We start from the raw sequence: 11,252 nt of genomic DNA on the forward strand, positions 1-11,252 counted from the left end.
AAGGTACAATGCATACAGTGCTATGAAAAAGTATTTGTCCCCTTTCGAATGTTCTCTACTTTTGCATATTTGTGATACTGAATGTTATCAGATCTTCAACCAAAACCTAATATTAGATAAAGGGAACATAAGTGAACAAATAACACAACAATAACACATTTATTTCATAAACAAAGTTATGCAACACCCAATTCCCCTGTGTTAAAAAGTAATTGCCCCCTTACACTCAATAACTGGTTGTACCACCTTTAGCTGCAATGACTCTAACCAAATGCCTCCTGTAGTTGTTGATCAGTCTCTCACGTCGCTGTGGAGGAATTTTGGCCCACTCTTCCATGCAGAACAGCTTTAACTCAGTGACGTGTGGGTTTTCAAGCATGAACTGCTCGTTTCAAGTCCTGCCACAACATCTCAATTGGGATTAGGTCTGGACTTTGACTAGGCCATTCCAAAACTATTATTACACCATTAAAATTATAGACTGATCATTTCTTTGTCAGTGGGCAAACGTACAAAATCAGCAGGGGATCAAATACTTTTTTCCCTCACTGTATCTAGATAAAATATACCACAGGATTTTTAATAAAGCATTTCAGTGGTCCTAATAATAATTATAGGTTTCTTCTTCATAAGTGTGGACGACCCTAACAGTAATGGCAAATCCATTTCAGAGCAAGGCACACTGGTGAATCTAGTGGATAATGATATTGATCGTGATGGCGCTGCAGAGATGGATAGTTGCCGTCTTACGGGCTCCTGACAAATTCTGCTATTTTGTGTGTGTTTTTTAATGCTGATCTCCACTTTTTTTTACATAATATTTACGCCATAATTTCCTATTACCCAAAACAGCTTCAGGATATCAGAACTAACCTCGATTTGGATTAAGATTTCTACTTCAACGAGTCGGCAGTTGTGGATGTACTGCTCTCCTCAAGAGAGGCAAACGAGCGGGCTCCCTGACGAGACTACGTCACCGAGTAAATAAACCGCCTCTACCCTCTGTTCTATTGGTGAACGTACAATCACTAGAGAACAAACTGGACAAGCTCCGTTCGAGACTATCCTATCAACAGGACCTGAAGAACTGTAATATCCCATGTTTCTCGGAGTCGTGGTTGAACAAGGATGTGGATAGTATATATCTAGCTGGTTTTTCTATGTATCGTCAAGACCGAACGGCAGCTTCGGGTAAGTGTAAGGGGGAGGTGTGTGTCTCTTTGTTAACAACAGCTGGTGCACAATCTCTAATGTTAAGAAAGTCTCAAGGTTTTACTCGCCTAAGTTAGAATACCTCATGATAAATTGCAGACCATACTATTTACCAAGTTTCATCTATATTTTTCGGAGCTGTCTATTTACCACCCCAAACCGATGCTGGCACTAAGACCACACTCAATTAGCTTTATAGGGCCATAAGCAAACAAGAAAATGCACATCCAGAGGCGGCACTCCTAGTGGCTAGTGATTTTAATGCAGGGAAACTGTCACCTGTGCAACTAGAGTAAAGAAAACTCTAGATCACCTTTACTCCATACACAGAAACGCATACGAAGCTCTCTCTCGCCCTCCATTTGGCAAATCTGACCATAATTATATCCTCCTGATTCCTGCTTACAAACAAAAGCTCAAACAGGATGTACCAGTGGCGCGCCCAATACAGAAGTGGTCCGATGAAGCGGATGCTAAGCTACAGGACTGTTTCGCTAGCACAGACTGGAATATGTTCCAGGAGTCTTTCAATAACATTGAGGAATTTACCACATCAGTCACCGGTTTCATTATTAGTGCATCAACAACGTCTATGTACAGTGCCTTGCAAAAGTATTCATCCCCCTTGGCGTTTTTCCCATTTTGTTGCATTACAACCTGTAATTTAAATGGATTTTAATTGGATTTCATGTAATGGACATACACAAAATAGTCTAAATTGGTGAAGTGAAAAAATTCTAAAAAATAAATAACGGAAAACTGGTGCGTGCATGTGTATTCACCCCCTTTGCTATGAAGCCCCTAAATAAGATCTAGTGCAACCAATTACCTTCAGAAGTCACATAATTAGTTTTAAAAAGTCCACCTGTGAGCAATCTAAGTGTCACATGATCTCAGTGTAACACCACTAAGCAAGGGGCACCACCAAGCAAGCGGCACCATGAAGACCAAGGAGCTCTCCAAACAGGTCAGGGACAAAGTTGTGGAGAAGTACAGATCAGGGTTGGGTTATAAAAAAATATCTGAAACTTTGAACATCCCACGGAGCACCATTAAATCCATTATTAAAAAATGGAAAGAATATGGCACCACAACAAACCTGCCAAGAGAGGGCCGCCCACCAAAACTCATGGACCAGGCAAGGAGGGCATTAATCAGAGAGGCAACAAAGAGACCAAAGATAACCCTGAAGGAGTTGCAAAGCTCCACATCGGAAATTGGAGTATCTGTCCATAGGACCACTTTAAGCCGTACACTCCACAGAGCTGGGCTTTATGGAAGAGTGGCCAGAAAAAAGCCATTGCTTAAAGAAGAAAATAAGCAAACACATTTGGTGTTTGCCAAAAGGCATGTGGGAGACTCCCCAAACATATGGAAGAAGGTACTCTAGTCAGATGAGACTAAAATTGAGCTTTTTGGCCATTAAGGAAAACGCTATGTCTGGTGCAAACCAAACACTTCTCATCACCCCGAGAACACCATCCCCACAGTGAAGCCTGGTGGTGGCAGCATCATGCTGTGGGGATGTTTTTTAACGGCAGGGACTGGGAAACTGTTCAGAATTGAAGGAATGATGGATGGCGCTAAATACAGGGAAATTCTTGAGGGAAACCTGTTTCAGTCTTCCAGAGATTTGAGACTGGGACGGAGGTTGACCTTCCAGCAGGACAATAACCCTAAGCATACTGCTAAAGCAACACTCGAGTGGTTTAAGGGGAAACATGTAAATGTCTTGGAATGGCCTAGTCAAAGCCCAGACCACAATTCAATTGAGAATCTGTGGTACGACTTAAAGATTGCTGTACACCAGCGGAACCCATTCAACTTGAAGGAGCTGTAGCAGTTTTGCCTTTTAAGAATGGGCAAAAATCCCAGTGGCTAGATGTGCCAAGCTTATAGAGACATACCCCAAGAGACTTGCAGCTGTAATTGTTGCAAAAGGTGGCTCTACAAAGTATTGACTTTGGGGGGATGAATAGTTAAGCACGCTCAAGTTTTTTTTTTGTGTTTGTTTCACAATAAAAAACATTTTGCATCTTCAAAGTGGTAGGCATGTTGTGTAAATCAAATGATACAACCCCCCCCCAAAATAATTTTAATTCCAGGTTTTAAGGCAACAAAATAGGAAAAATGCCAAGGGGGGTGAATACTTTCGCAAGCCACTGTAAATCAACCAATGAAATATTGTAGCTCCCATAACAACAAATTACTGAACCCATCCAAACGGATTCCAATCGTTGTCTGGTTGGTGTTCGTTTTCGAGATCAACGCTGCTTTTTCAGATGTTCCATTACAATAGTCAAGTTACCCTCACCCCGGAGTATGAATGTACAGAAATGGTCACCTATCATTTGGCACACTCTTATGCAAACATTCTGTCTCAAACACATGCCCCGTATGTACTTAGCCTCCGGCTACAAATACATTTGCACATAAATCATTCTATCTAACCCTGCTAGTCCACTTATATAGTTATAAACATACTAAAACATGCTCAAGTCAATTGTACTGTATCATCCAGGCCTTATGTATTGATGCGCTTTAACATTAGAATTCTGAAAACATGATAAAACAAAACCCCTACTATCAATTGTACCCAAATTTAGAATGACAGTCGTCAGTGCTCCACGTTGAGTCTATCACTCATATTCAAGACCATCAACTTAGCACACAGACATGGTTAGAATGTACATTTACAAACAGTATATTCATCTTATATTTCCAGCATGAACTATTCTCATCACTTGCGGTAATGACAGATTGGTATCTCAATGCATTCTTAGTCTAAATTACTATACATTTCGCAGTGTGCAGACCTCCACAATCAACCTGATACCCCAAATAAACAATTTTGGATAAGCCTAAATCAATTACGGGCACGGTTGACCACCCCCCCTCGGGGCACTCATCCTTCTGGCGTGTCTTCATGTTCTTCTTCAGATAGTGTTTCCAATGGCACATGTTCAAAGTGAATGGCCCTTGATAATGTCCTCTACAGTCCATTATGTCTTGTCCATTTTCCTACCAGTACACCAGCAACATGAGAGAAGTTTTGTACGGGATCTCGCTCCATGTTCACTCCACGTGGACTCATGTCGCACTCCTGAGAGAAAAGGCATGAGAGAAAAGGCAGTTGATAGCTTCGATTGGATGCTGTGTACAGGTTGCTGGCTCGGACTCAGGTCTCACGGTAGAAGTGGTGCAGGGCAGGGCCGTAGTGAGTGCCATTTTTGCCATTTCTTCAGCCGGTTAAGGGGGGTGAAGCTCACACTGTTCTCGTCGTATTATTCCTTCCATGCATATACTGTAGATACCATCGGTAGTCACTATCGCCATAACTTTGAGAGAGTATAGACCAAAACAACACTATTTATCGTATGACAAATTATTACATTCCCAATTTTCTTAATACAAAATTCCTAAGACAAATGTCGAAGAGCATACGAACACACTGTTGAAACCATTTCCCAACTTGGCTTATACTCCCTTATCATACTGGCGACCTCCCCGCAGAGTTACACCTTAGGGAGAAATCCTGATCATACAGCAGACCCAATCTGGTGACATTTGTATCAAAACAAGACAAAAACAAGCAAACAAAACAACAGCAATACACTTCTTCATATAAACTAGAGGTGGGAAAAACGTTTATTCTTTTTATAGGCAGACAGGTGAAGAAACAAATGTGCATATTTACCAAAGGGCCCCAGGGGACTGGTAATTAAAAACAACAACACTGCCTGTTAAATCAGAAATGAACAAATTAGAATAACAAATCAAATTAGAATTACAACTCTTGATAACTCCATAAGGAAATAATTGTATCCCATAAGGTAATGGTAAAATAGAGTAGAGACAGGTGTCCCTCATTCAGGGGCAGCACTCTCTCTCTCTCCTTCTCGTGGTCCGAATCACACATAGGACTATTGCTAAATTATAAACTTCTTCCTAATTATTTGTGTTTACATAGCCCATTTAAATCTCACCCTATGTCTCCAGTCTTTCTAGTGAGGGTGATCAGTTCTCACCAGGAAGTCAGAACAGAGGTCATAGGTCAGTCAGCCCTATTAGGTACCGTATTTTCCGCACTATAAAGCGCACTTAAAAGCCTTTAATTTTCTCAAAAACTACAGTGCGCCTTATAATCCGGAGCGCCTTATATATGGATCAATTGGTTAATTGGTTGATCCATACTGGTTGTACACGGCGCTCAAGGCGCTCTGTCAAAATGTTTCAGTATGAAAAACCAATAAAAACAATTTAATAATAATGAAATGTTTCAGTACGACTGGTAAACTACAAAGCCGCACCGCTTGCAGCATTACGGCTACCGTAGTCAGTAAACACCGGTACTGTGCTTACTCACAGTCCCACACCACTTGTGTGTGTATAAAGACCCCAAAATTGTTGTCAGAACGCTTAATAAAGTTTGACTTTATCTGACTGTTTTGTTGACATTCCCTTTAGCACAGCTCCATCTAGTGGATGCATAACGCAACCCCAGTCAAACATTTGACTGCAGTATCTTCTAATCTATGCGCCTTATAATCCGGTGCGCCCTATATATGAAAACAGTTCTAAAATAGGCCATTCATTGAAGGTGCGCCTTATAATCCGGTGCGCCTTATAGTGCGGAAAATACGGTATTTTCTTTCCCTGTTCTTCCGAAACCATTTAAACCATTTAAAATATTTCCATCATTCTGCATACCCGATTTACAACCAAATTAAAAAAGACCCCACTTAATAAATCAAACACGGTATTAACACCACTAACAAATATTCATAACCGGTGGGTTGTGTGTGCGTGTGCTGGTAAAACGTAGGGTAAAAACAAACAAACCAATGGCCAGGCCTTACTTATTTGGGAGCTCCCTTTACGGACGAATCCAGATACATTTATATTCTATAAAACTGCAGAATTTCACAAACTACTCTCCCAAGGCAACAGCCTCGGGAAACATTTCAAAGGGAGAGAAAATAAACATTTAGTTCGTTTTCACTTTGCTAAATCATAATCAGTCCAAACAATTCAAATTCTAAACTTACTTTCCAATGAACTTCCCATTTCCTTTGTTACCTTCATTTACCTTAATTTACCTTCATTTCCTTTAACTCAGAAGCCCTCTCAATCACCATCACCCAGTACATTTCTCTTCCACTCTAACATTTGTTTCCCTCTACAATCTCTACTATACTCTACCTCTGTCTTTCCGTTTAGTGTAGTGATGCGGGCCGAGAGCTTCAAGTTTCTCGGTGTCCACATCACTAAGGAATTTTCATGGTCCACACACACCAACACAGTCCTGAAGAAGGCACAACAACGCGTCTTCCCCCTCAGGGGCTAAAAAGATTATGCATGGGTCCTCAGATCCTCAAAAAGTTATCCAACTGCGCCATTGAGAGCGTCTTGACTGGCTGCATCACCACTTGGTTTGGCAACTGCTTGGCATCTGACCGCAAGGCCCTACAGAGGGTACTGCGTATGGCCCAGTATATCACTGGGGCAGAGCTTTCCAGGCAGGGTCAGGGAAAGGCAAGTCCAGCCACCCAAGTAATAGAATGTTCGTTCTGAAACCGCACGGCAAGTGGTACCGATATGTACCAAGTCTGGGACCAACAGGACCCTGAACAACTTCTACCCCCAAGCCATAAGACTGCTAATTAGTTTGTCCGGGTAGCTATTGGTTAACTATTTAACTATGTGCATTGACCCTTTTTGCACTAACTATTTTTTCTCATCACATACACTGCTGCTACTGTTTATTTTCTATCCTGTTGCCTAGTCACTTTATCCCTACCTACTGTATCTACCTCAATTACCTTGTACCCCTGCACATTGACTCGGTACTGGTACTCCGTGTATATAGCCAAGTTATCGTTACTCATTGTGTATTTATTCCTCGTGTTATATTTTTCTATTATTAATATATTTTTCTCTCTGCATTGTTGGGAAGGGCCCGTAAGAAAGCATTTCACTGTTAGTTTACACCTGTTGTTTATGAAGAATGTGACAAATAAACTTGATTTGATTAGAAAAATATGACATGAGTATTAAAAACATTAACGCTGGTAAAACAATTTAGTTTACAACTTCATACAAAGGTCAGGGTATTTCCATAATTACATGTCAGCATGATTTAAAAAAAATTATACTCAAATCATGGGAAAACTGAATAAAAGGCTTCCCATGTTCTTTTAGGAGACTTGAATGAAACACCAGATAAGTGGACAGGAGAGAGCAGCTGCAGGCTCCCTCTCATTGGTCCTGGACAAAGATGTCAGCGATTCCGTGCACCTGTGTCAGCTGTTTACAGTCCAGAGATGCTACCAGCTTCCTGGGTCCAGCCTGGGTGGGTGTGAAGTGTTCTGTCCGAGTCACCGTAGAGTGGCTCCCAACATCACTTGAGAGAGGAGAGAGATATGAGGGTTATTACTTAAAGCAGTGATGAGCAACTCTGATGGGGGCCACAAAAAATTTGAACTCATCATGAGGGGCTGCAGTGGCTCAAGGGTCTGGGTAACAACATCCATACCCACACATGCAGTCAGAGCTCTAAGTGACATTTTGCGAGCAAAATATTTTAGCGGCTCGCCCTCTTGACAGCGGAGAGAAAAACGTTAATTTCCTGCAATTCTACACATTGCCATGGAACGTAGAGAAAATGTTGCAGTTTTAAAGCAAGTTTGTTGCAATTCTATAAATTTTGCCATGTGGCTGAGAGAAGATTTAGCAATTGTATAGCTAATTTCATGCAATTCTAGTCGTTTTGCCATGGGTCAGAGAGAAAAATTTGCAGTTTTAAAGCTCATTTCCTGCAATTCTACACATTTTGTCATAGGGTAGAGAGAAATGTTTGCAGTTTTTAATATGATATCTGAGTGAGAGTGACTAACAAAATCAATGGGGGCCCCCCAGTCGTAGTAACCTTATAGTCACAATGATTACTACAAGTTTAGATAGCTGGCTAGACTAACTTACCCCCCAAAAAATAATAGCTGACGAGCTAATTGAGTGACTGTCAGTGACTGACATAACAAGAGAAAACCTGCTGATGGACAACCAAATTTCGAAATTGTGTATTCTACTATTCTAACGTAAGTTGATTTCCCAAATTATTTTTTTTAAACTTGGGGGAGGGAAATTGATCTTTGTTCATGTGGCTCGCGGGCCGCCATTTTCCCATCCCTGACTTAGAGTAACTGGGAGACGGACGGAGAGAAACAGAGGTGTTAATATACATACGGAGAGAGATCGAGAGGATATCATTACAGTAATTTACAAAGATAAAGTGAAAGATAGAGAGAGAGAAAAGAGGAGAAAGCAGGGTAATAGCAAGCTAATAGAGGTGGTTACAGTGTCTTACCCCACAACCACCTTGTGGACCTTCTGTAGGCCCAGCCCCAGCCCCAGCCCCTCCACCCTGAACACCACGCCCCTCAGTGTACGTGGCAGAGGGTTGGTGAACGTGATGTTGGCTGCCATCTTCTTACCTACCACTGCCTCCCCTACAGCCTGAGGAAACAAACACAATAATACTTTTCAGTGCTACTGTTTATCTGTGCATTGACATCTGTATGCAGTCTGTGCGATGGTCCTGAGTCAAGACATCAGTACTTCATTTCTGTGGCATTGCATTTGGTTTGGGATACTATCCTGAACAAAAATATAAACACAACATGTAAAGTGGGTGAGCCAGTGTACCAAGTGGGTGGGCCTATGCCCTCCTGCACCCCTGCCCAGTCATGTGAAATCCTGCCCAGTCATGTGAAACCCATAGATTAGAAATTGTTGCATGTTGCGTTTATATTTTTATTCAGTACAAGTAGAGACTGAGGAAAAAAAAAAAATCTGAGGAAAATTAACATAACCAACATATTGTATACCATTGCAAAAAATGGGCCTACACTGTTTGAAATTAAATTTTAAACAGCTTTATTGACCATCAAATTTACAAAAGATGGAAAAGGTATATCCTGAATCCCAGTAACAGATTGTGTTAGTGATAACCTGTGTCTTACCTCGATGCTGAGGTCGGGTGTGCGCAGCCTGAAGCTGGTCTGAGTGGCCAGGACCTGTTGGGTCTCACTGACCCGTCCAGACAGAGTCAGCATCAGAGCAGCCTGGTCCACCAGCTGGTCCTGGTAGCTATGGTAGGGCAGGACCCACTCCATGGTCTTCACTGAGGAAAAGGAACAGAGAGAGATTACTACACATTCTACAGGGACCAGTTGAGAGGATGGAGGATGCACGTTGGTGACAGCAAATAGAGACTGTTTTTGATATTACTGTGACTGAGCTGAAATGGTGGCAGTGGGGCTAGCTGCTGGCCTCTGTTGGCTTGAGATTAAAGTTGCCCTTAACTCCAGATCTAGGATCAGATTACCCTACCCCTACCCCAATCCTAACCTTAACCACTAGGAGTATGACAAATATCTAACCCTGTAGCAGGGGTTAAGGACATATTCCACCTCCACCCACTCCCCTTGCTTACTAACCTTCATTGGGCTTGAGCTCCACAGGAATCGTGTCCTTCTTGAAGGTGGACTTCAGCACCCCGGTGTAGTACATGACTGCCACCTGGCTGTGTAGCGTGGTCCTGCGGGTCTGGGAGCTCAAATTGGTCACCACGATGGTCAGCTGGGCGTCAGCCCCCATACGAGGCCCCTCCCCCTCCATCTTCACCTCCACGCTCACGTCCTCCGCCATGGGCGTAGAGTACACGTCAGGCCTGCTGCCATAACGACTGGCCGTCTCCACGGCGATACGCTCCTCCTCTGATCCTGGTTGGGGGAGAGTGGTGAGAGAGGGAAGGGGGTAAGGAGAGAGTAGAGGATTGGTCTCCGCTCTACAATCTAAAAACGTTATTCTGCTGGAAACTTTGGTGTGTAAATATCTATCCCCAATGTCTGCATGATTAATACATTAATAGTATGTTTAATAGTATGTTTCCTCAGAGCCTCAGAGGTGATCTCTGATATTACTGTCTTCGTACAGGTGAGTGATGTAACCATCCCAACCTTAGTGTTTTTATGTGTGTGCATGGTTGCAAAGCTACCATCTGATAGTCTGTTGAAGTGTATTATGACATGACTGTACCTTCGGTGTGTTTGTACAGGTGTGTGATGTCAGCGCGTTCATCAGAGCCCACAGCTTTGGTGCTGATGAAGTGGCCCACGGCCTTCTTCTCACTGCGGATCTGAGTGAAGGTACCATCCAGTTTCCTCTGCCAGTAGATCTTATCACTGTTCACCTGACCAGACACACACGGAGACAGACAGGCAGGATCAGCATCGTTAATTTATGGAGAAATAGGGAAAGTGTACAATCTTTGATAAAACCTAGGAAGTAATCCAAGGTCAGTTTTGCCATTCCCTTTCTATTTCGAGATTTTGGATGGCTAAGCTGAGTAACTGATCCTAGATCTTCGACCATCTCCTTCCATGGTGCTCACCTCAGCAAAGATGAATGGTGTGTCGTGTTTGAGGTAGACCTGGCCGGTGCGGATGGCAGTGACAGAGGCAGGGCCACAGCGGAAGGTCCCCTGGCTGGTCTCTTGGGGGGTGGAGTCTAACGCCTGCCAGCCGCCCATACCAGGCGGAAGGTCTTGCCTGGCCATCCAACAGTCATTCCATACATGGAAATTCCTACAGAGAGGAGTGGTTGAGATTACATAGTTAGGAACAGGAGTTTGACCATAAACATTTATTTCTATAATTAGAGCCTGGTGTTTTTCCAGATCTAGTCACTTGGTCAGGAAAAATTCCTGGGCTTTTTTATAGAGTATGATTTGTGTGGCAAGGCAATGGGTATTTAAAGTCGCAAACTCTAAACCTGTGACAGGTTAGATGCACCAGGCCCTACTTAAAGTGGATGATAACTCACCAAACAGAGTCAGCGTTGAGTTCCTCCAACGGCTCCATATTCTCATCAAAATACACGTCTGTGGTGAGTGAGACGTCTGTGTCGTGGGCTGACTGGAAGTTGGTTACACTACGGCACGGTATACCCAAACACCTGAGCACTGAGAGATGGAGAGA

The 11,252-nt window shown here is 42.8% G+C and overlaps 1 protein-coding gene across 1 annotated transcript in view; it reads right to left on the reverse strand.

Moving 5' to 3' along the window:
- Positions 1-4,844: 4,844 nt before the first annotated feature.
- Positions 4,845-11,252, reverse strand: part of LOC311146504 (protein-glutamine gamma-glutamyltransferase K-like) — a 49,319-nt gene continuing 42,911 nt past the window's right edge. The window contains exons 8-14 of the mRNA XM_084183008.1: positions 11,098-11,236; positions 10,667-10,859; positions 10,312-10,465; positions 9,711-9,995; positions 9,234-9,394; positions 8,579-8,727; positions 4,845-7,615 (exon numbers count right to left, since the gene is read on the reverse strand). Coding sequence (XP_084039134.1) covers positions 7,471-7,615; positions 8,579-8,727; positions 9,234-9,394; positions 9,711-9,995; positions 10,312-10,465; positions 10,667-10,859; positions 11,098-11,236 — 1,226 coding nt within the window. The 3' untranslated portion in view covers positions 4,845-7,470. The remainder of the gene's footprint in view (positions 7,616-8,578; positions 8,728-9,233; positions 9,395-9,710; positions 9,996-10,311; positions 10,466-10,666; positions 10,860-11,097; positions 11,237-11,252) is intronic.

This window comes from Coregonus lavaretus, assembly GCF_964263955.1.
Source record: "Coregonus lavaretus genome assembly, chromosome: 19".
In the NCBI taxonomy this organism is placed as follows: domain Eukaryota; kingdom Metazoa; phylum Chordata; class Actinopteri; order Salmoniformes; family Salmonidae; genus Coregonus; species Coregonus lavaretus.